At 42.1% G+C, this 25,767-nt stretch overlaps 1 protein-coding gene across 7 annotated transcripts in view; it reads right to left on the reverse strand.

Annotated features, from left to right (window-relative positions):
* LOC126267963 (neurexin-1a) overlaps positions 1–25,767 on the reverse strand; it is a 1,982,806-nt gene that overhangs the window by 37,475 nt on the left and 1,919,564 nt on the right. For 2 of the 7 annotated variants that reach the window (XM_049973298.1, XM_049973297.1), the window contains 3 exons: positions 23,634–23,881; positions 23,325–23,439; positions 18,460–18,648 (listed from right to left, as the gene is read on the reverse strand). In XM_049973298.1, coding sequence (XP_049829255.1) covers positions 18,460–18,648; positions 23,325–23,439; positions 23,634–23,881 — 552 coding nt within the window. Of the gene's footprint in view, positions 1–8,106; positions 10,305–18,459; positions 18,649–23,324; positions 23,440–23,633; positions 23,882–25,767 lie in introns of those variants that run through there. The other 5 variants (XM_049973303.1, XM_049973302.1, XM_049973301.1 and 2 more) reach the window with 5 other exon arrangements.

Genomic DNA, 25,767 nt, shown 5'->3' on the forward strand with positions numbered 1-25,767 from the left:
TCCTATTAAAAAAAAGGCCACAGTTGACATCCATTTGAACTATGGCAGCGCCACCTAGCGGGCTAACCATAGCGCCATCTGGTTTCCTCCTTCAAGCTAGACAAGTTTCATTCTTTGTAGTTTTTTCATATATATATATATGGGTGTGGGTGTGTGTTCCTGTTTTGCAGGAAATTTAGGAATATACGAGGGGAGTGTGAAAAGTCCATGCAAAGTCCTAGAGATGGCACCACCGCCATGTACCGAGGTCATGTTTAGTTAGTAGCAGCTTTGGAGAGAACACACACCAAGTTTTAGGCATATTGGTCTATTTCTTTGTGTTTGGCATTCGTGTGAATCAAGGAAGTCAAGTGATTGTCAAAAAATGGACGGAAAAGAATTTTACATTATGAAAGGCAAAACACCTCAGTAGACTAAAGAGAAGCTTAATAAATATTACAGTGACTGCACATTTGATAAGAACAGTTTATAAGTGGTTTCAAAATTTTGGGAGTGGCCATGTGGGCACAAGTGATGCTGAATGTTCTGGACGCCCTGTGGAGGTTACAACTCCAGAAATAATTGATAAAATCCATGATATGATGATGGATGACAGATGAGTTAAGGTGTGTGAGATTGCTAGTGCTGTGGGCATCACAAATGAATTGGTACATAATATTTTGCATAAACATTTGGACAAGAGAAAGCTATCCGCAAGATGGGTTCCACAATTGCTCACGCTTGACCAAAAACGGTATCAAGTGAAGTGTTGCAAGGATGGTTTGCAGCTGTTCAGGAACAATCTGCAGGACTTTAAGTGCTGTTTTGTCACTCTGGATGAAACATGGATACATTACTATACTTCTGAGACCAAACAACAATCCAAACAATGGGTTACCAAGGGAGACTCTGCACCAAAAAAGGCGAAGACCATTCCTTTGGCCAGAAAGGTTATGGTGACTGTCTTTTGGGATTTGCAAGGGATAATCCTCATCAACTATCCAGAACAGGGTAGAACTATTACAGGTGCATATTATTCATTGTTATTGGACCATTTTAGTTATAAGAGTCAAGGGACATGAAAGGGAAGCAGTGGTTGGGAAGGGAATGAGACAGGGTTGTAATCTCTCCCCGATGTTATTCAATCTGTATATTGAGCAAGCAGTAAAGGAAACAAAAGAAAAATTCGGAGTGGGTATTAAAATCCATGGAGAAAAAATAAAAACTTTGAGGTTCGCTGATGACATTGTAATTCTGTCAGAGACAGCAAAGGTCTTGAAAGAGCAGTTGAATGGAATGGACAGTGTCTTGAGAGGAGTATATAAGATGAACATCAACAAAAGCAAAACGAGGATAATGGAATGTAGTCAAATTAAGTTGGGTGATGCTGAGGGAATTAGATTAGGAAATGAGACACTGAAAGTAGTAAAGGAGTTTAGCTATTTGGGGAGCAAAATAACTGATGATGGTCGAAGTAGAGAGGATATAAAATGTAGACTGGCAATGGCAAGGAAAGCGTTTCTGAAGAAGAGAAATATGTTAACATCGAGTATAGATTTAAGTGTCAGGAAGTCGGTTCTGAGAGTATTTGTATGGAGTTTAGCCATATATGGAAGTGAAACATGGACGATAAATAGTTTGGAAAGGAAGAGAATAGAAGCTTTCGAAATGTGGTGCTACAGAAGAATGCTGAAGACTAGATGGGTAGATCACATAACTAATGAGGAAGTATTGAATAGGATTGGGGAGAAGAGAAGTTTGTGGCACAACTTGACCAGAAGAAGGGATCGGTTGGTAGGACATGTTCTGAGGCATCAAGGGATCACCAATTTAGTATTGGAGGGCAGCGTGGAGGGTAAAAATCATAGAGGGAGACCAAGAGATGAATACACTAAGCAGATTCAGAAGGATGTAGGCTGCAGTAGGTACTGGGAGATGAAGAAGCTTGCACAGGATAGAGTACCATGGAGAGCTGCATCAAACCAGTCTCAGGACTGAAGACCACAACAACATTGGACCATTTGGTGATTGGACTGCAAAAAAGTCCTTTTTCATCACGACAGTGCACCAGCACACACCTCAGCAGTTGTGATCGCAAAATTAATGGAAATAGGATTCCAACTCGTTTCACATCCTCCTATTCTCCAGACTTTGCTCCCTCAGACTTCTATTTGTTCCCCAATTTGAAGAAATGGCTGGTGTGACAAAGATTTTATTCAAACGAGGAGGTGACTGCAGCAACTAATAGCTATTTTGCAGACTTGGAAAATTCCTATTATTTGGAAGAGATCGACAAATTAGAACAGTGTTGGATAAAGTGTATAAGTCTAAAAGGAGACTATGTCAAAAAATAAAAGAGGTTTATGCCAAACACGTAAGTAGTTTTTATTTTTGCATGGACTTTCAAAATTCCCCTCGTAATTACCTAAATCAGAGGAGCAACTTCTATCATTATTTTCTATCCTAAGGCTGTGGTAAGGATGAGCAGCTGTGTGTATAGTCTGCAAACCTGTGTAACAGATGAAAACTTGATCTATATTGACATTATTCAACCCAAATAATTGAAAATGAAATAAATGAATTTTGCTCTGTCTGCCTGTTGTATTTCCTGAGATCATTTTTCTGCAGCTGTTCAGCTTTAAATCACTCCTTATGCATGCTGCTACATATTTAATGTATGTGACTGTAAAAGTAATAGTATTGTAAGACCTGCTTAAGGTATGCTCAAAGTTACTTTTATGCCTGATGACTTGTCACCATTGAGAATGACTTGCTGTGTTCTGTTCACTGGGAACTCTTCAATTCATTCAAAGAACTGATGCGATAATCTGTATAATCTGGTTTGGTCATCAAAATGTTGTTGTTGTTGTTGTTGTTGTTGTTGTTGTTGTCTTCAGTCCTGACACTGGTTTGATGCAGCTCTCCATGCTACCCTATCCTGTGCAAGCTGTTTCATGTCCCAGTACCTACTGCAACCTACATCCTTCTGAATCTTCTTAGTGTATTCATCTCTTGGTCTCCCTCTACGATTTTTACCCTCCACGCTGCCCTCCAATGCTAAATTGGTGATCCCTTGATGCCTCTGAACATGTCCTGCCAACCGATCCCTTCTTCTGGTCAAGTTGTGCCACAAACTTCTTTTCTCCGCAATTCTATTCAATACTTCCTCATTAGTTATGTGATTTACCCATATAATCTTCAGCATTCTTCTGTAGCACCACATTTCAAAAACTTCTATTCCCTTCTTGTCCAAACTATTTATCATCCATGTTTCACTTCCGTACATGGCTACACTCCATACAAATACTTTCAAAAATGACTTCCTGACACTTAAATCTATACTCGATGTTAACAAATTTCTCTTCTTCAGAAACGCTTTCCTTGCCATTGTCAGTCTACATTTGATATCTTATCTACTTTGACCATCATCAGTTATTTTGCTCACCAAATAGCAAAATTCCTTTACTACTTGAAGTGTCTCATTTCCTAATCTAATTCCCTCAGCATCACTCGACTTAATTTGACTACATTCCATTATCCTCATTTTGCTTTTGTTGATGTTCACCTTATACCCTCCTTTCAAGACACTATCCATTCCATTCAACTGCTCTTCCAAGTCCTTTGCTGTCTCTGACAGAATTACAATGTCATCGGCGAACCTCAAAGTTTTTATTTCTTCTCCATGGATTTTAATACCTACTCCGAATTTTTCTTTTGTTTCCTTTACTGCTTGCTCAATATACAGATTGAATAACATTGGGGAGAGACTACAACCCTGTCTCACTCCCTTCCCAACCACTGCTTCCCTTTCATGCCCCCTCCACTCTTATAACTGCCATCTGGTTTCTGTACAAATTGTAAATAGCCTTTTGCGCCCTGTATTTTACCCCTGCCACCTTCAGAATTGTCAAAAGCTTTCTCTAAGTCTACAAATGCTAGAAATGTTGATTTGCCTTTCCTTAATCTAGCTTCTAAGATAAGCCGTAGGGCCAGTATTGCCTCACGTGTTCCAATATTTCTACGGAATCCAAACTGATCTTCCCCGAGGTCGGCTTCTAATAGTTTTTCCATTCGTCTGTAAAGAATCCGCGTTAGTATTTTGCAGCTGTTACTTATTAAACTGATAGTTCAGTAATTTTCACATTTGTCAACACCTACTTTCTTTGGGATTGGAATTATTATATTCTTGAAGTCTGAGGGTATTTCAGCTGTTTTATACATCTTGGTCACCAGATCGTAGAGTTTCATCAGGACTGGGTCTCCCAGGGCTGTCAGTAGTTCTAATGGAATGTTGTCTACTCCTGGGGCCTTGTTTCAACTCAGGTCTATCAGTGCTCTGTCAGACTCTTCACGCAGTATTATAACTCCCATTTCATCTTCATCTACATCCTCTTCCATTTCCACAATATTGTCCTCAAGTACGTCGCCGTTATATGGACCCTCTATATACTTCTTCCATCTTTCTGCTTTCCCTTCTTTGCTTAGAACTGGGTTTCCATCTGAGCTTTTGATATTCATACAAGTGGTTCTCTTTTCTCTGAAGGTCTGTTTGATTTTCTTGTAGACTGTATCTATCTTACCCCTAGTGAGATAAGCCTCTACATCCTTACATTTGTCCTCAAGCCATGCCTGCTTAGCCATTTTGCACTTCCTGTCGATCTCATTTTTGAGACGTTTGTATTGCTTTTTGCCTGCTTCAATTTACTGCATTTTTATATTTTCTCCTTTCATCAATTAAATTCAGTATTTCTTCTGTTACCCAAGGATTTCTACTAGCCATCATCTTTTTTACATACTTGACCCTCTGCTGCTTTCACTATTTCATCCCTCAAAGCTACCCATTCTTCTTCTACTGTATTTCTTTCCCCCATTCCTGTCAATTGTTCCCTTCTGCTCTCCCTGAAACTCTGTACAACCTCTGGTTTAGTCAGTTTATCCAGGTCCCATCTTCTTAAATTGCCACTTTTTTGAAGTTTCTTCAGTTTCAATCTAAAAGTCATAACCAATAGATTGTGGTCAGTATCCACATCTGCCCCTGGAAATGTCTTACAATTTAAAACCTGGTTCCTAAATCTCTGTCTTACCATTATATAATCGATCTGAAACCTGTCTGTATCTCCAGGCCTCTTCCATGTATACAACCTTTTTTCATAATTCTTGAACCAAATGTTAGCTATGATTAAGTTGTGCTCTGTGCAAAATTCTACCAGGCAGCTTCCTCTTTCATTTTTTACCCCCAATCCATATTCACCTACTACGTTTCCTTCTCTCCCTTTTCCTACTGCCGAATTCCAGTCATCCATGAATATTAAATTTTCATCTCCCATCACAATATGAATAATTTCTTTTATTTCATTATACATTTCTTCAATTTCTTCATCATCTGCAGAGCTAGTTGGCTTATAAACTTGTACTACTGTAGCAGGCGTGGGCTTCGTATCTATCTTGGCCACAATAATGCGTTCACTATGCTGTTTGTAGTAGCTTACCTGCAGTCCTATTTTCCTATTCATTATTAAATTCTACTCCTGCATTACCCCTATTTGATTTTGTGTTTATAACCTTTAGTCACCTGACCAGAAGTCTTGTTCCTCCTTCCACCGAACTTCACTAATTCCCACTATATCTAACTTTAACCTATGCAATTCCCTTTTTAAATTTTCTAGCTTACCTACCCGATTAAGGGATCTGACATTCCACGCTCTGATCCGTAGAATGCCAGTTTTCTTTCTCCTGATACTGACCACCTCTTGAGTAGTCCCCGCCCAGACATCTGAATGGGGGACTATTTTACCTCCGGAATATTTTACCGAAGAGGACGCCATCAACATTTAACCATACAGTAAAGCTGCATGCCATTGGGAAAAAAGTACAGCCGTAGTTTCCCCTTGCTTTCAGCCGTTCACAGTACCAGCACAGCAAGGCCGTTTTGGTTATTGTTACAAGGCCAGATCAGTCAATCATCCAGATTGTTGCCCCTGCAACTACTGAAAAGGCTGCTGCCCCTCTTCAGGAACCACACGTTTGTCTGGCCTCTCAACAGGTACCCCTCCGTTGTTGTTGCACCTACGGTACGGCTATCTGTATCGCTGAGGCACACAAGCCTCCCCACCAACGGCAAGGTCCTTGGTTTCTGGGGGGGGGGTCATCAAAATTTTGTGTAGAAAATGGAAACAACAACTTGTCTGAACACCTAGAAGCTCACTATTAATCAATCATGACGAAAAGAACCTGAGAAGTCACATGTATGTACATATTTTATTTGTTAGGTGACAAGTGTAGAACAGTGTCACCTCTTCCTGTAAGTCAAGGAACATGGCACAAGCCCTCACAGGTGCCAGTATCTACTGCTGTCGAGGTCTCATGGACGAACTGAGTGAGCTGGTTTTCACATGGTCATTGTTTGCAGAATCCTTGTTGATTCCTATATCGAAGATTTTCAGTCTGCAGAAATCTCATAACATGCATGTATACAATGTGTTAAAAGATTTTGCATCAGACTACCATCAGTGATATAGGGCTGTAATAGTAAGCATCTGTTTGATGACTCTTCATGAGAACAGGAATGAGCTGCACATTTTTTCAGTCACTGCTCTTAGTAAAGCACTTCATACAGTGAATGTTATTGTGTGAGGGGCCCAAAGAAGGCACACTTGCTGGTGATCCTTGTGACTGCAATACAAATCAGGATCCAGAGAATCAGTCAGTTTTGTCAGGAGTCATTTCCTGGAAGCACCTTGGCATGGTGCTGAGCATACATTAGGGCTTAAATACTTATCTGACCACTCAGATTTAGGTTTTCCATGGTTTTTCTAAATAGCCAATGGGAACTTCCGAAAAATGGCATATCCGAATGCCTTCCCTGTTTATGATAACTTTGAACGTGTGCACCACCTCTGACGACCACCTATCTCATCATAATTGTAGAATTTAGCAGATCTCAGTGCATTACATTCCTGAGATTGGAGAAAGTACTGATATTGTTTCTAAGGGAGAAGGTATTTATGGGACCACTAATGATAATAAGTAGAGCTTGTTTCTAATGGAAAAGGTAACACATTTGTTTTTTACTCAATGCAAACATATTTTTTCTGAACTAGTTCTATATTATTTTCAGATATTCAAAGAAAAACTGCCACTAGTGTTTTCTTCAGAGTGAAAGAAACTGAAATTGAAAGTAGTTAAGTAAATCACTAGTGAGAAATATTCTGCAAATAAGGCATTTTCTTAAGGTTATCAGACACACATGTAATTGCACAATGCAATAAGTATTTATCATACAATTATTAAGGCTATTCAGACAGAATAATTACCATCACTTCAGAAGCAGTTGGAAAGTGGAAACCTCGTTCTTTTTATGATTCATTCCTGTCATACTATTTTCTGAATAATAATTCTATTTCATTATTGAACAGCAATTATTACTTATTTAAAAACAATCACGGAGAAGAACCCCAGCTTATTAGCCATGACATTCAGCACTGCAAATGCACACTTTCCTTTCTAAGCATCCTCTGCATTATTTTAGGCAACAGAATTACAGTTATGTCTAGTGGCTTTATAGTCGTAACATGAATTAACTCTATTATCTTTTGAAACCTTTTTGCCATCCCTCTTTTGTATGCAATAGTGAAACAAACATTATAGCTGCCACATACATTTTGTCATTTTTTGCAGACCTTCAGTAATATATGTTAAATAATAATGAAGCCATGGTATATTCGGAAATATCTTTGTGTTGAATATTTCATTGAAAGAAAGTGTCACTGTTCTGTCTGCTGATAGTGCAGGTATGATAGTTTCATTTTTATTGTGTTTATCAAACTGAGTTGAATTTTATGAATATTTTTTCAAATTTTCTTATTTGAACCAAGATACTACTGGCATTAGAATTAAACAGGCTCATGGCATTAGGTGTTGTGTGTTTTTCCTAATTGGCAAACAAGATTCAAGATAACTGTGTATAACATTATACAAGCACTGTATTTTACCTGTATTTACTGTAGAGTAGTTGTTTAAATTAAAGTTATTACTGGAAAAATGTCTTTGTCAGCGATGTTGGAGACTCAACTTACAGAAGGAAGAAGGATTTGAAAAAAAGAAAGAAAGAAAGTTGAATGTCCAGGATTGTGACATATAACACCTTGAAGTTTATTGTGTTACTTGAACTGAGACACAAAATATTACTAATAGAAAGGCACTAAGTAACAAGAATACATTTGTATTTCACATCTATATCTGCAAGCTGTGTGGATTTTTTTGGTTTGGTAAGGAACACTTTATAAAAAAGTGTGTTGCAGTATTACTTAACTGCATTGTAGTGGTGGTAATAACAGGCTTCATTAATTAATTAATTGTTTGTATTGCTATTCTGAACACAATTTGTCTTTTGTACCATCACCACTATTTTCAGTTGGTGTTGAAATGCAAGATATAAATGTGTGATATATTAGGAAACAACACAAAGACTCAAAAGTACCATTGCTTTACAATACTGCCACAATTTACTATACAAATAAACAGTTTTGGGAACAAATTCCATGCACATGCTTAATGGTGCAAGGGATAGTGACATAATATTTACCACATGCAGTGCAGTGCTTTATACAGTTTGAGTTTTCATTCACTTTCAGATTGTTACATTTGTACAAAGGTAGTATGGTACTAAACTAAATATCTTTGGGTTTAATCAAGTAACACTGGAAGCACATGAGAGCCTGATGTCAGTTAAACATTCTTTGTGCAACATCCATATGTTATTTATGTACATGCAGAAGGTATGCACAGCCTCTCTCAAGTTACTATTAAAATATTTTGCAAAAGTGTCTTGTACAGATTTCTAGTAATTAGTGGTGATATTAGTGCACAATGAAAGTGCACTTTATCAGATGACATAAAATACAAAAAAAAGTATTAGGATAAAATAATTCTCCATATAATCAATATTTACTTTCCTTTTGATGTAACTATTATAAAAAATCTTAAATGTGCATTTTGAATATGATTAGTAATCGATAAGGTATTTCTAATGTTGTAGTTTCTCTTTTCTTCCTGGTTCAATTAATTCTTTTAAAAATGTTTGTTTGAAAATACAAGCATTGTTACAGACCATGCACTGAGTTTTGTGATATTCTGTGTACTCCTCTTTGTCTTAAAAATGCATGCAGACATCACAGGTTTTTATGCTGCTGACACTCAATTTTCAGTGTGTTCTTGGATGGAAGGGAATATTATAACCCTTTCATGAGTTTATATGCAACACACAAATTGCAGCTGTATTTAGCATATCAACACTGTATTGTTTTTAACTGTCAGTATTGACAGTTATAAAATAATTTTTAGTGACTGTAATACATGTCATGTGTAATTCGAACAAAGGAGACATTGTTATTTGTAAGCAATTCCTGAAACTTATACTTTGTGTGAAATAAATCTTTGTATTTAAATTTAAAACAACAGTACTGATGTTAAATGTTTTGTTGCATGCAGTTGCAGAAACACATATGACATAGTGGATTTAGTGATATTTGTGAGAAAGGTGTTTGTTGTGATAAGATCTGGCAACCACCCTCGAATCAGTAAGCTCAGTTTCATATTGATTTAGCTGTTTATATATGTGTTTTTCTTATACAGTTTGTGCACTAACAGTTCATTATAGAAGCTATTTATTATGTAATATAACAATGAATAAGCAACATTTCATCTTCATGCTTTGCAAATACAAAGTATAAATGATAACTTATTATTTTATCTGATTAATGCAAAATATATGTCTTGTCATCACAGTTCATATCTTGTAGCACCATTTATATTTTTGTGGACTGCAGCATATGTTGCCACAGCATGTAATAGCAAATTGATTCTAAAATGAAGTTTGAAATTTTATTCACTTCAAAACCATTCGTCTTTGGAAGAAATTTTCATGTAGGTTACAAATCGAGGCACTCTGTTACATTTTCAGACATACCACTCCTTAAACCCATCTTTGTCCTTGTCTTTTATGTTAATAACACTTTCTGGATACTGCTCTCCTACTTCTGCTGCTGCCAGAAGAGCAGCATTGGGTCCTGTGGATTTGTGGAAACTGTCACTTTGCCTGACCACATATTTTCCATCTGAGTGCCTGTTGTGTCCCTTAATTCTGAGGATGAGCAGCAGCAGCAGACAGAGCAAGACGAGCAAACCAACAATCGACGCAATGATGACCATCGTATTCTCAGCAGCTCGAGAGATGGCTGATCCTGCATCAGGTTGGGGCTTTGAGTGGGGATCAGGGCTGGACGTGCTGCCTGTCAGGTTGTCCACGTCGTTTGCTGCCGGCGTTTCTGTGATAAGAGTTCACGTTTTTGCTCTGTGGTACAATTGTACCTGCTTCCAAACTACAATCAATGGTATCAGACATGAAGTATTATTTCTACACATACCTGGTTCACCACGTCAGAGCTTTTTTTGGAGTTTCACAAATATTGCTACTTTGTATCTTTCTTTTTATAAGAAGTAATCTATGAATTTCTGGAAGAAATGTTGTGGTCTTAAGTATATTATTGTAATGGCCTATATAGAAAAGCTGGGGGGAGGGTTTGGCAGAAATACTACCTGTAAATAAGTTAAGAAACTGACCTGTTCAGAATGATTTCTCTTTGTTTGTGGGAGCTTAAAATTCATAATATGATTGAGAATGGCTTTAATTAAGCATTGAATTTTATCTACAAAGTGTTTTGGCTATTTTTGGAATATAGGACTCACCGTATGCATATATTTTTGGAATATAGGACTCACCATATGCAATTTGATATGGATAAACATACCTGATTATTTCAAAATAAAAGCAGGAGGTTTGTATATTTCCTTTTTTTATTAGAAGCAGAATCCTGAAATGCATCTTTTGGTTTCTTAGATATGAAATTTATACATTTTCTCAGTTCAGCATCGTGTCTCAGCAGGTGACACACTGAAGTAATTCCCAACAGAGTTCTCAAATGTATCTAGCTGTTCAGCAAACATGCACTAGTGTAGCAACTATGAGACAAAAAGTAATACTGTACATGAAAGAGAACACTCCACTCCATTTTAACCATCATATGAACACTGTAAATGTTGGTAATTGAAAGAAAGACCATTGAGACATAAGAAATGAAATTTATATGTCTTTTCATACAATGGCCATTGGTATTTAGAAGCCTTTTGTTACAGTTATCTGCGTTACCTGTGATACAAAGAGGAAATAAGAGTGAAACTAGAGATGCTAACTATCTGATTTAAGTAGATGGTGCAGTTGTTACTCATACTCTGAATCTAGGTGACTATATATATATATATATATATATATATATATATATATATATATATATATATATATATATATATATATATATATATGTGGAAGTTTCTTTCTGTTATATATATATATATATATATATATATAAAACAGAAAGAAACTTCCACATGGGAAAAATATATTAAAAACAAAGATTCCAAGACTTACCAAGCGGGAAAGCGCCGGCAGACAGGCACATGAACAAAACACACAAACACACACACAGAATTACAAGCTTTCGCAACTGGCAGTTGCTTCGTCAGGAAAGAGGGAAGGAGAGGGAAAAATGAAAGGATGTGGGTTTTAAGGGAGAGGGTAAGGAGTCATTCCAATCCCGGGAGCGGAAAGACTTCCCTTAGGGGAAAAAAAGGACAGGTGTACACTCGCACACACACACACATATCCATCCGCACATACATAGACACAAGCAGACATATTTAAAGGCAAAGAGTTAAGGGCAGAGATGTCATTCGAGGCGGAAGTACAGAGGCAAAGAAGTTGTTGAAAGACAGGTGAGGTATGAGCGGCGGCAACTTGAAATTAGCGGAGGTTGAGGCCTGGCGGATATCGAGAAGAGAGGATATACTGAAGGGCGAGTTCCCATCTCCGGAGTTCGGATAGGTTGGTGTTGGTGGGAAGTATCCAGATAACTCGGACGGTGTAACACTGTGCCAAGATGTGCTGGCCGTGCATCAAGGCATGTTTAGCCACAGGGTGATCCTCATTACCAACAAACACTGTCTGCCTGTGTCCATTCATGCGAATGGACAGTTTGTTGCTGGTCATTCCCACATAGAAAGCATCACAGTGCAGGCAGGTCAGTTGGTAAATCACGTGGGTGCTTTCACATGTGGCTCTCCCTTTGATCGTGTACACCTTCCGGGTTACAGGACTGGAGTAGGTGGTGGTGGGAGGGTGCATAGGACAGGTTTTACACCGGGGGCGGTTGCAAGGGTAGGAGCCAGAGGGTAGGGGAGGTGGTTTGGGGATTTCATAGGGATGAACCAAGAGGTTACGAAGGTTAGGTGGACGGCGGAAAGACACTCTTGGTGGAGTGGGGAGGATTTCATGAAGGATGGATCTCATTTCGGGGCAGGATTTTAGGAAGTCGTATCCCTGCTGGAGAGCCACATTCAAGGTCTGATCCAGTCCCGGGAAGTATTCTGTTACAAGTGGGGCACTTTTGGGGTTCTTCTGTGAGAGGTTCTGGGTTTGAGGGGATGAGGAAGTGGCTCTGGTTATCTGCTTCTGTACCAGGTTGGGAGGGTAGTTGCGGGATGCGAAAGCTGTTTTCAGGTTGTTGGTGTAATGGTCGAGGGATTCAGGACTGGAGCAGATTCGTTTGCCACGAAGGCCTAGGCTGTAGGGAAGGGACCGTTTGATATGGAATGGGTGGCAGCTGTCATAATGGAGGTACTGTTGCTTGTTGGTGGGTTTGATGTGGACGGATGTGTGCATCTGGCCATTGGACAGATGGAGGTCAACATCTAGGAAAGTGGCACGGGATTTGGAGTGGGACCAGGTGAATCTGATGGAACCAAAGGAGTTGAGGTTGGAGAGGAAATTCTGGAGTTGTTCTTCACTGTGAGTCCAGATCATGAAGATGTCATCAATAAATCTGTACCAAACTTTGGGTTGGCAGGCTTGGGTAACCAAAAAGGCTTCCTCTAAGCGACCCATAAATAGGTTGGCATACGAGGGGGCCATCCTGGTACCCATGGCTGTTCCCTTTAATTGTTGGTATGTCTGGCCTTCAAAAGTGAAGAAGTTGTGGGTCAGGATGAAGCTGGCTAAGGTGACGAGGAAAGAGGTTTTAGGTAGGGTGGCAGGTGATCGGCGTGAAAGGAAGTGCTCCATTGCAGCGAGGCCCTGGACGTGCGGGATATTTGTGTATAGGGAAGTGGCATCAATGGTTACCAGGATGGTTTCTGGGGGTAACAGACTGGGTACGGATTCCAGGCGTTCGAGAAAGTGGTTGGTGTCTTTGATGAAGGATGGGAGACTGCATGTAATGGGTTGAAGGTGTTGATCTATGTAGGCAGAGATACGTTCTGTGGGGGCTTGGTAACCAGCTACAATGGGGCGGCCAGGATGTTTGGGTTTGTGAATTTTAGGAAGTAGGTAGAAGGTAGGAGTGCGAGGTGACGGTGGGGTGAGGAGTTTGATGGAGTCAGGTGAAAGGTTTTGTAGGGGGCCTAAGGTTCTGAGGATTCCTTGAAGCTCCGCCTGGACATCAGGAATGGGATTACTTCGGCAAACTTTGTATGTAGAGTTGTCTGAAAGCTGACGCAGTCCCTCAGCCACATACTCCCGACGATCAAGTACCACAGTCGTGGAACCCTTGTCAGCCGGAAGAATGATGATGGATCGGTCAGCTTTCAGATCACGGATAGCCTGGGATTCGGCTGTGGTGATGTTGGGAGTAGGATTAAGGTTTTTCAAGAAAGATTGAGAGGCAAGGCTGGAAGTGAGAAATTCCTGGAAGGTTTGGAGAGGGTGATTTTGAGGAAGAGGAGGTGGGTCCCGCTGTGATGGAGGACGGAACTGTTGCAGGCAGGGTTCAATTTGGATAGTGTCTTGGGGAGTTGGATCATTAGGAGTGGGATCAGGATTGTTTTTCTTCGTGGCAAAGTGATATTTCCAGCAGAGACTACGAGTGTAGGACAGTAAATCCTTGACAAGGGCAGTTTGGTTGAACCTGGGAGTGGGGCTGAAGGTGAGGCCTTTGGATAGGACAGAGGTTTCGGATTGGGAGAGGGGTTTGGAGGAAAGGTTAACTACTGAATTGGGGTGTTGTGGTTCCAGATTGTGTTGACTAGAATTTTGAGGTGTTGGGGGGAGTGGAGCTGGAAGTGGGAGATTGAGTAGATGGGAGAGACTGGGTCTGTGTGCAATGAGAGGAGGTTGAGGTTTGTTGGAAAGGTTGTGGAGGGTGAGTGAGTTGCCTTTCCGGAGGTGTGAAACCAGGAGATTGGATAGTTTTTTGAGGTGGAGGGTGGCATGTTGTTCTAATTTGCGGTTGGCCTGTAGGAGGATGCTATGTACAGCCGGTGTGGATGTGGGAGAGGAAAGATTGAGGACTTTGATTTGGGATAGGAGTTGACGGGTGTGTTCATTGGCCGAGTCGATGTATAGGTGAAGGATTAGGCGGGTGAGGGCTATGGATTGTGCTGTTTGGAACTGGTATAAGGACTGATGGCCGCCCCATTTATTTACTCAGGCTTGTCTGACATTTGGCATTACTCCCAAAGGCCTCAAACTTAAAGTTCCCATCTCTGGCTGCAATCCTTCTTTCCATCAGTCCTTATACCAGTTCCAAACAGCACAATCCATAGCCCTCACCCGCCTAATCCTTCACCTATACATCGACTCGGCCAATGAACACACCCGTCAACTCCTATCCCAAATCAAAGTCCTCAATCTTTCCTCTCCCACATCCACACCGGCTGTACATAGCATCCTCCTACAGGCCAACCGCAAATTAGAACAACATGCCACCCTCCACCTCAAAAAACTATCCAATCTCCTGGTTTCCCACCTCCGGAAAGGCAACTCACTCACCCTCCACAACCTTTCCAACAAACCTCAACCTCCTCTCATTGCACACAGACCCAGTCTCTCCCATCTACTCAATCTCCCACTTCCAGCTCCACTCCCCCCAACACCTCAAAATTCTAGTCAACACAATCTGGAACCACAACACCCCAATTCAGTAGTTAACCTTTCCTCCAAACCCCTCTCCCAATCCGAAACCTCTGTCCTATCCAAAGGCCTCACCTTCAGCCCCACTCCCAGGTTCAACCAAACTGCCCTTGTCAAGGATTTACTGTCCTACACTCGTAGTCTCTGCTGGAAATATCACTTTGCCACGAAGAAAAACAATCCTGATCCCACTCCTAATGATCCAACTCCCCAAGACACTATCCAAATTGAACCCTGCCTGCAACAGTTCCGTCCTCCATCACAGCGGGACCCACCTCCTCTTCCTCAAAATCACCCTCTCCAAACCTTCCAGGAATTTCTCACTTCCAGCCTTGCCTCTCAATCTTTCTTGAAAAACCTTAATCCTACTCCCAACATCACCACAGCCGAATCCCAGGCTATCCGTGATCTGAAAGCTGACCGATCCATCATCATTCTTCCGGCTGACAAGGGTTCCACGACTGTGGTACTTGATCGTCGGGAGTATGTGGCTGAGGGACTGCGTCAGCTTTCAGACAACTCTACATACAAAGTTTGCCGAAGTAATCCCATTCCTGATGTCCAGGCGGAGCTTCAAGGAATCCTCAGAACCTTAGGCCCCCTACAAAACCTTTCACCTGACTCCATCAAACTCCTCACCCCACCGTCACCTCGCACTCCTACCTTCTACCTACTTCCTAAAATTCACAAACCCAAACATCCTGGCCGCCCCATTGTAGCTGGTTACCAAGCCCCCACAGAACGTATCTCTGCCTACATAGATCAACACCTTCAACCCATTACATGCAGTCTCCCATCCTTCATCAAAGACACCAACCACTTTCTCGAACGCCTGGAATCCGTACCCAGTCTGTTACCCCCAGAAACCATCCTGGTAACCATTGATGCCACTTCCCTATACACAAATATCCCGCACGTCCAGGGCCTCGCTGCAATGGAGCACTTCCTTTCACGCCGATCACCTGCCACCCTACCTAAAACCTCTTTCCTCGTCACCTTAGCCAGCTTCATCCTGACCCACAACTTCTTCACTTTTGAAGGCCAGACATACCAACAATTAAAGGGAACAGCCATGGGTACCAGGATGGCCCCCTCGTATGCCAACCTATTTATGGGTCGCTTAGAGGAAGCCTTTTTGGTTACCCAAGCCTGCCAACCCAAAGTTTGGTACAGATTTATTGATGACATCTTCATGATCTGGACTCACAGTGAAGAACAACTCCAGAATTTCCTCCCCAACCTCAACTCCTTTGGTTCCATCAGATTCACCTGGTCCCACTCCAAATCCCATGCCACTTTCCTAGATGTTGACCTCCATCTGTCCAATGGCCAGATGCACACATCCGTCCACATCAAACCCACCAACAAGCAACAGTACCTCCATTATGACAGCTGCCACCCATTCCATATCAAACGGTCCCTTCCCTACAGCCTAGGCCTTCGTGGCAAACGAATCTGCTCCAGTCCTGAATCCCTCGACCATTACACCAACAACCTGAAAACAGCTTTCGCATCCCGCAACTACCCTCCCAACCTGGTACAGAAGCAGATAACCAGAGCCACTTCCTCATCCCCTCAAACCCAGAACCTCTCACAGAAGAACCCCAAAAGTGCCCCACTTGTAACAGAATACTTCCCGGGACTGGATCAGACCTTGAATGTGGCTCTCCAGCAGGGATACGACTTCCTAAAATCCTGCCCCGAAATGAGATCCATCCTTCATGAAATCCTCCCCACTCCACCAAGAGTGTCTTTCCGCCGTCCACCTAACCTTCGTAACCTCTTGGTTCATCCCTATGAAATCCCCAAACCACCTCCCCTACCCTCTGGCTCCTACCCTTGCAACCGCCCCCGGTGTAAAACCTGTCCTATGCACCCTCCCACCACCACCTACTCCAGTCCTGTAACCCGGAAGGTGTACACGATCAAAGGGAGAGCCACATGTGAAAGCACCCACGTGATTTACCAACTGACCTGCCTGCACTGTGATGCTTTCTATGTGGGAATGACCAGCAACAAACTGTCCATTCGCATGAATGGACACAGGCAGACAGTGTTTGTTGGTAATGAGGATCACCCTGTGGCTAAACATGCCTTGATGCACGGCCAGCACATCTTGGCACAGTGTTACACCGTCCGAGTTATCTGGATACTTCCCACCAACACCAACCTATCCGAACTCCGGAGATGGGAACTCGCCCTTCAGTATATCCTCTCTTCTCGATATCCGCCAGGCCTCAACCTCCGCTAATTTCAAGTTGCCGCCGCTCATACCTCACCTGTCTTTCAACAACTTCTTTGCCTCTGTACTTCCGCCTCGAATGACATCTCTGCCCTTAACTCTTTGCCTTTAAATATGTCTGCTTGTGTCTATGTATGTGCGGATGGATATGTGTGTGTGTGTGCGAGTGTACACCTGTCCTTTTTTTCCCCTAAGGGAAGTCTTTCCGCTCCCGGGATTGGAATGACTCCTTACCCTCTCCCTTAAAACCCACATCCTTTCATTTTTCCCTCTCCTTCCCTCTTTCCTGACGAAGCAACTGCCAGTTGCGAAAGCTTGTAATTCTGTGTGTGTGTTTGTGTGTTTTGTTCATGTGCCTGTCTGCCGGCGCTTTCCCGCTTGGTAAGTCTTGGAATCTTTGTTTTTAATATATATATATATATATATATATATATATATATATATATAAAGAAAGTTCCACATGGGAAAAATATATTAAAAACAAAGATTCCAAGACTTACCAAGCGGGAAAGTGCCGGTAGATAGGCACAATGAATAAAACACACAAACACACACACAGAATTTAGAGCTTTACCTTAGGGGGAAAAAAGGATAGGTATATGCTCGCGCACACACACACACACACACACACACACACACACACACACACACACACACACACACACACACACACACACATATATCCATCCATACATACACAGACACAAGCAGACATATTTAAAGGCAAAGAGTATGGGCAGAGATATAAGTCTTTCCACTCCCGGGATTGGAATGACTCCTTACCCTCTCCCTTAAAACCCACATCCTTTCATCTTTCCTTTTCCTTCCCTCTTTCCTGACGAAGCAGCCGCCGGTTGCGAAAGCTCAAATTCTGTGTGTGTGTTTGTGTTTTATTCATTGTGCCTATCTACCGGCACTTTCACACTTGGTAAGTCTTGGAATCTTTGTTTTTAATATGTTTTTCCCATGTGTAAGTTTCTTTCTATATATTAGCTTTCGACTGGCTAACAAAATACTGCATTACGTTGAAAATGCTTGTGTGACTTAAGCATTTACAAAGGCAATACTGTTGGCAATAATCCAGTGGATCAACTAAGAGGTAGTGGCAGATGCACACATTCTTGTAGAATGTGTAAGCTAGCAGTGTGGCAGTCTATCCCTAGAGGGCCAGAGGCTGTGACTTTTCCGTGCTGTACAGGTGTCCACTGTCCAACTTTACCTTTCGCAGCATGAGAAGTGGACGTATTATCTTCTGTGGACACCTCACCTGACCCCGAGCCGGTGAAGCAGTCCTCGTCGTCACAGGGCTTACCCGTCGCTAGTCCTCGGCCATTCTGCTGTGACTTGGGGGTCACGGTGGTGGGGGGTCGGGTGGGCGGCACATACACTGGCGTGATGAGGTCATCTCCTGCGAACAATGCACCAGCTCATCTTCGTGGCTTGAGCAGTTCCCTCGTAGCTTGTAAATACAGAGTAGTCAATTACATCTTTCTTCAACTTATATGTTACCTCATATTGTTTCAAGTTATCAGTGTAAAAGAAATACACTCCTGGAAATGGAAAAAAGAACACATTGACACCGGTGTGTCAGACCCACCATACTTGCTCCGGACACTGCGAGGGGACTGTGCAAGCAATGATCACACGCACGGCACAGCGGACACACCAGGAACCGCGGTGTTGGCCGTCGAATGGCGCTTGCTGCGCAGCATTTGTGCACCGCCGCCGTCAGTGTCAGCCAGTTTGCCGTGGCATATGGAGCTCCATCGCAGTCTTTAACAATGGTAGCATGCCACGACAGCGTGGACGTGAACCGTATGTGCAGTTGACGGACTTTGAGCGACGGCGTATAGTGCGCATGCGGGAGGCCGGGTGGACGTACCGCCGAATTGCTCAAAACGTGGGGCGTGAGGTCTCCACAGAACATCGATGTTGTCGCCAGTGGTCGGCGGAAGGTGCACGTGCCCGTCGACCTGGGACCGGACCCCAGCGACGCACGGATGCACGCCAAGACCGTAGGATCCTACTCAGTGTCGTAGGGGACCGCACCGCCACTTCCCAGCAAATTAGGGACACTGTTGCTCCTGGGGTATCGGCGAGAACCATTCGCAACCGTCTCCATGAAGCTGGGCTACGGTCCCACACACCGTTAGGCCGTCTTCCGCTCACGCCCCAACATTGTGCAGCCCGCCTCCAGTGGTGTCGCGACAGGCGTGAATGGAGGGACGAATGGAGATATGTCATCTTCAGCGATGAGAGTCGCTTCTGCCTTGGTGCCAATGATGGTTGTATGCGTGTTTGGCGCTGTGCAGGTGAGCGCCACAATCAGGACTGCATAGGACCGAGGCACACAGGGCCAACACCCGGCATCATGGTGTGGGGAGCGATCTCCTACACTGGCCGTACACCTCTGGTGATCGTCGAGGGGACACTGAATAGTGCACGGTACATCCAAACCGTCATCGAACCCATCATTCTACCATTCCTAGACCGGCAAGGGAACTTGCTGTTCCAACAGGACAATGCACGTCCGCATGTATCCCGTGCCACCCAACGTGCTCTAGAAGGTGTAAGTCAACTACCCTGGCCAACAAGATCTCCGGATCTGTCCCCCATTGAGCATGTTTGGGACTGGATGAAGTGTCGTCTCACGCGGTCTGCACGTACAGCACGAACGCTGGTCCAACTGAGGCGCCAGGTGGAAATGGCATGGCAAGCCGTTCCACAGGACTACATCCAGCATTTCTACGATCGTCTCCATGGGAGAATAGCAGCCTGCATTGCTGCGAAAGGTGGATATACACTGTACTAATGCCGACATTGTGCATGCTCTGTTGCCTGTGTCTATGTGCCTGTGGTTCTGTCAGTGTGATCATGTGATGTATCTGACCCCAGGAATGTGTCAATAAAGTTTCCCCTTCCTGGGACAATGAATTCACGGTGTTCTTTTTTCAATTTCCAGGAGTGTATTTAATGATACTTGAGTTACTGTTGTATTACTTGCCTTAGTTTATTTCCTGTGGATGGCTGGTTTCTAGCGAATTACGTTTCCATTTTATCAACAGCTTAATTTTGAAATTAATACCTAATTAAACATTGTACATTGTGTAAAACCTAGGTACACTTTTGATTTGATACAAGAAACCATGACCGGTACAGCCATATACAGGAAGATCACAGAGTAAGTGCTGTATACTGCAAGACAGCAACTAAATCAGTCTATAAAATGGAAAGAAGGAGCTGTTTAAATGTGTCATAAAAATTCACATAGAACAAAACTGTTTATATGTAGAATAACTCAATTTCAAGGATATTCTTTTGAATGTAATGATTTAGTATGACACATGGTAATTAATTATGATCAAATTATATGAATATTAATGAGTCAGGAGAACTAGCATAAGCTATAAAAAGTTCTGAGTAATTGGCAATGAGACTTTGAGTAGTAAATCCCATGTATATTTAGATGAAACAGAACTGAGATCACTCTCATCATTTATCCCAAAATGCTTCTAACAATTTCAAAAAGAATATTCACAATGAGTGAAACAGATGAGGAATGTCTTATTAATTGCAGCATAGCCTAGAGAGACAGAAATGGCAAATTTTTCTACGGGGAATAGAAAAAACGTTGGTGTGCACGTTTGCTGGATGAGGAGACAAGCCACTCCAAACTTTGGAGCAGGATGACACAATTTAAAAGGTGCTACACTTAGAGATTCAATATTTATGTATTTATTCGCTTATAGTTTCCGTTTTAGGAGTTGATGATCAGTCTTCTGTTTTGAGAATTATTCCTACTAGGTTTGTGTTCTTGGCTATAAACTTGCTTGTTACTGCCAACCAGTAAAAACAATTTAGGGATTAGATCAAATATCATGTATTATGAGAAGATAAGTTCTCACTTCGCTCTAATAGACCACTTACAAGGATAAGAGGAAACCTTCCTAGCCTCCCAAAACCCCCACCCCTGGTCTAATTCAGGTTAATTGATGGTATCTTCATGATGTGAACTCAGGGCTAACAAACACCCTATCCTCATTCCTTCACAACCTCAACATCATCTATCCCATGTGCTTCATCTGGTCCTCCTCAGGCCAACATTCCACTTTCCTGGACACTGACCTCTGATGGCTCAATACTCACCTCTGTCCACATTAAAGGCACCAACCACCCACAGTACCTGCATTTTGATAGTTGCACATCCTTTTGAAACCAAAAAACCCCTACATACAGACAGGCCACCTGGGGATGGCGTATCTGCAGTGACAAGAACTCCGTTTTCCAGTATGCTGAAAGTCTTACCAAGGCTTTCACAGACATGCACTATTCCCCGGCTCTAGTGTGCAAACAATTTTCCATGTCATATCCCCACGCACTCCCTTTCCTCCCTCCTCTTTCAAGAATCTACTTAAAAAGGAGCGCTCCACTTGTCACCCAGTACCATCTCAGATTGGAATCACTAAACCACATCCTCTGTCATGGCTTTGATTGTCTATCATCATGCCCTGAACTGAGGGACATCCTACCCAAGATGCTTCCAACCCCTCCTAAAGTGGTGTCCTGTCACCACCCAACCTCCACATCACCCTAGTCCACCCCTATGCCAGTCCCATCCCTTTGCCACAGGGACAATATTCCTGAGGAAAACCAAGGTGGAAGACTTGCACAATCCACAAACCCAGCCCTTCCTATTCCAGCACTGTCACGGGTTTATCTTACCCCATCAGAACCTGGGCCACCTATGAAAACAGTCATGTTCTATAGCTCTGCCGCAATCGTTGCACAGCTTTCTATACTGATATGACTACCGAACCAGCTATTCACCAGGATGAATGGCCACTGCCAAACTGTGGCCAAGAGCAAGGTAGACGACCCTGTGGCACAACATGCTTCTGACCGTAACATGCTTTATTTCATTGCTGCTTCACAACCCAGGCCATTAGCATCCTCCCCTCCACCACCAGCTTTTCTGAACTGTGCAGATGGGAGTTATCCTTGCAACATCTTCTCTGCTCCAAAAATTATCCTGGTCTTAACATACGGTAACCTACTGTCCCTGCTCTCTGCATCCGACAGTTTCCATCCCCTCTGCCATATTATCTCCCCCCCCCCCCCCCTTTACATGCCCTCACTCCATCGTGTGCTGCCCTCTGCAGTGGCACCTCCCCCCCCCCCCCCCCCCCTGTCCTTTCCCCTTCTCTGCTCCTCACATTGTCCTCTCCCTGATTTTTTCCACTACATCCTACCTCTTGACACTGCATATGTCAGTTTTGTCAGGCTGCCATCTAGTCCCTTCATACCCGTGAGACATTGCTCTTCTGTCCCCCAAACTGTATCCTGCTATGCCTGCCCTTTCCTGGCCCACTCCAGTTGCATTGCAATCGAAGCTGTTGATGGTAGTGGTCATGTGTACATGAGGTCTGGTTGCTTGCATCAATGTGTGTGCATTTTTGTGTTGACAAAGGCTTTGGCCAGAAGATATAATGTGTAACAGTCTTTTCGTTGTACCTGTCTGCAACTCAATGGGTCATCTTCACCGTGCTTAGAAATCTGTCCTTTTTCTAATATTGTTGATATTCCAACCTGGAGTTTCCATACATAAAATGTATTGTCCATTGGAAATGATTGAACAAGACAAAGCTTTAATACTGAAGCACACTGTATTTTTTGATATAGTAACAGAGTGGTGGGGAGGAAGGGTTCAGGGTGTGGGCAAGAGAGCCACCCATGCATTTACAGCCCAAGAAACTCATTCTAGAAGCAAACCAAAAAATAAATTTAGATTTTAGGTACAGTATTCTTTTACATGTTGTTTTGTTCTTGGAATTTTTGCATAATATTTGGTAAGGAAACTGATTATATCTTTCATTTTTCATTTTGTGGGCAAATATAGCTTTAAAGAGTACTACAAACTTGCATAATATCTCTCTTAAGAGTAATTACACAAAGCAGTGAGTCTCAAATAGCTTGCACATTACAGATTTCTTGTAGTTTTCTTTTTCAAATACAAGTTCTGCGTTATTCCACAGTTCATCCATTTTCCTCTTTTCATAGCCACAAATTACATAACTGAATACCTACCTGAACCATGATCAAACACTTGCTCGCACTCATCCTCATCATCAGCATTACATCCGGACCCAGCACCAGAGAACACAAGGTCATCCATCACTCCGGGATGTCCAGATGCTGGTGTCTAGTCATAGTATAAATTACATTAGGGCAGCTCTGATTTTTGTTAACATTAGTGAGTATCTGTTAATGCTAGTGTATTTTTGCTATAAATACTTATATAAAAAATTATGACATACCATCATTCTTCACCAAGTTAATAAATTAAATAATATTAATTTCAGCAGTCAGATTCATTTTTAAGAGCATTTTACAAACCTGCTGCATACGTTGGAGGAGTGGATTTTCTCGCATTTGTTCATGTAGGCCCCCAGTGAGCTGCCGCATGTCTCCCCGTAGTGTAGTGCGCACATCTCCTTCTGCTGCCAGGTCCAGAATGCGCAAGCCATTGAAAACTATTCCTGCCATCACTCCAGAGAATGGCCGCTCAATCCTTTTAGTGTAATTATTCCATTTCCCCCCAACTTGCACTTTTGATTGACTGTTGAACACTGTTAGTTGATGTCCTAAAAGGTAATATGACAGGTACAAACATTTCATATTTACTAATTTCTCTTGTGAATTTTTAAAAATAAGTGTGCATTAGTGTTAGGCAAAGTCCTGTGTTACTCTTTTACTAATACCTTGATAATTGGCAGCGAAGGACTCTACTTGATACAAATTGCCACTACCGTAAGAAATGCCTTTTTCATTTTGTTAATTTTTTGAGCAATTGTTTTGGGATCTCTTCATAACATGATGCAAATTATTCTGTAGTTGAAGCTGAAACTGAATTGTGAATTTCTGCTCATTTCATTACATCAGATGCCATATTAGTGATACTAAGCATATAAGCACAACACCTTGTGTTTATTAAACAAAAACAGGAGTGTGTGGTAAGAAGCATTTTTATTGAGAGTTTAATGTTTCCAGTTTTTTATGAGCCCTTACTACATTTTGTGTCTTTGTCTTTTAAAAGTAAATGTTGCAGTATGCCCCACTACGTTCTTAATGAAAATCAATGGAAGGTAGAGTTACGCCCTTGAGAAAATAAACAAACAGTACAATGTTGCAGGAGTTCATTTAGAGCAGGCACTATACTTAACAACAGACTTAATGGAAGAGCAAGGAAGGGAAAAAGTGGAAAATAAAGGATTGAAAGAAGGGTCAGGCAACGAGTTTCCATTTCACTCAAAATTCTTTTCCACAGATCTACAGTTGGTTTACCAGTCTCTAGCTTTGGAAACAAATGCAAATCACCTTCAGTTGCAAATGATCTCACTTGAATGAAAAAACACATTTACAGCTACCAGTCACTATTTATTTATTTATTTATTTCTACAATGTCTTTCAGAGATTTAAACCTCCATCAGATGGATTTATATTGATTAATATGGCATGTATGTGTTGTATTATGACTTGGAAGTAACATATGACACCACGTAATAAAGGAAACAAAAGAAGAGAGAGAGAGAGAATTAGCACTATTTAAGTACATGGCAAACAGTTTTTGGAGGTCCTTGACCCAAAGAACCAACAAAAATATAAATACAAAAATAAGAATACTTCCTGCGGTCTGGACTGGTGCAGTAAAATCATTGTCTTATTTGGTTTCAATAACAGTCATATCCGAGGAGCTCACTATTTCACCAGAAACGCCTCACCTGCACACGCCAGAAGCTGAAGAACTACCACCTGGACACAATGAGAGCAGGCTGGTATGGAAATCTTTAAACACATTATGATCAGGAGTTAGAGTATCCAGAGACAACCTGAAGAGATGGGGCTTCATAACAGAATATACGTCCTGTGATTGTGGACAAGAACAAACCACAAGACACATGCTCCAATGCCTCTTGTGCCCTACATCCTGCATGAAGATTGATCTCCTGCAAGCCACTCCAAGCGCCTTCGAGGTTGCAAAGTACTGGGCACATGTAATATAAATACAACTTTTATATATATATATATATATAAAAACAAAGATTCCAAGACTTACCAAGCGGGAAAGCGCCGGTAGACAGGCACAACAAATAAAACACACCAACAATCACACAAAATATCTAGCTTTCGCAACCGACGGTTGCTTCTTCAGGATAAAGGGAAGGAGAGGGAAAGACGAAAGGATGTGGGTTTTAAGGGAGAGGGTAAGGAGTCATTCCAATCCCGGGAGCGGAAAGACTTACCTTAGGGGGAAAGAAGGACAGGTGTACACTCGCACACACACACATATCTGTCCGCACATACACACCCACACAAGCACACATTTGTAAAGGCAGACAATTGTTAGCCTCATTTTCATAATCTGCCAGTACATAACCAGTTATTTGAATACATTTACATTCAGTTTTTTTCGAAATTTTCCTGGATTTCCCCACCCCTTAACGTGTTTTGGAGACAACACAATTCGAAA

The sequence above is a fragment of the Schistocerca gregaria genome, chromosome 4 (assembly GCF_023897955.1).
Source record: "Schistocerca gregaria isolate iqSchGreg1 chromosome 4, iqSchGreg1.2, whole genome shotgun sequence".
Taxonomy (NCBI): Eukaryota; Metazoa; Arthropoda; class Insecta; order Orthoptera; family Acrididae; genus Schistocerca; species Schistocerca gregaria.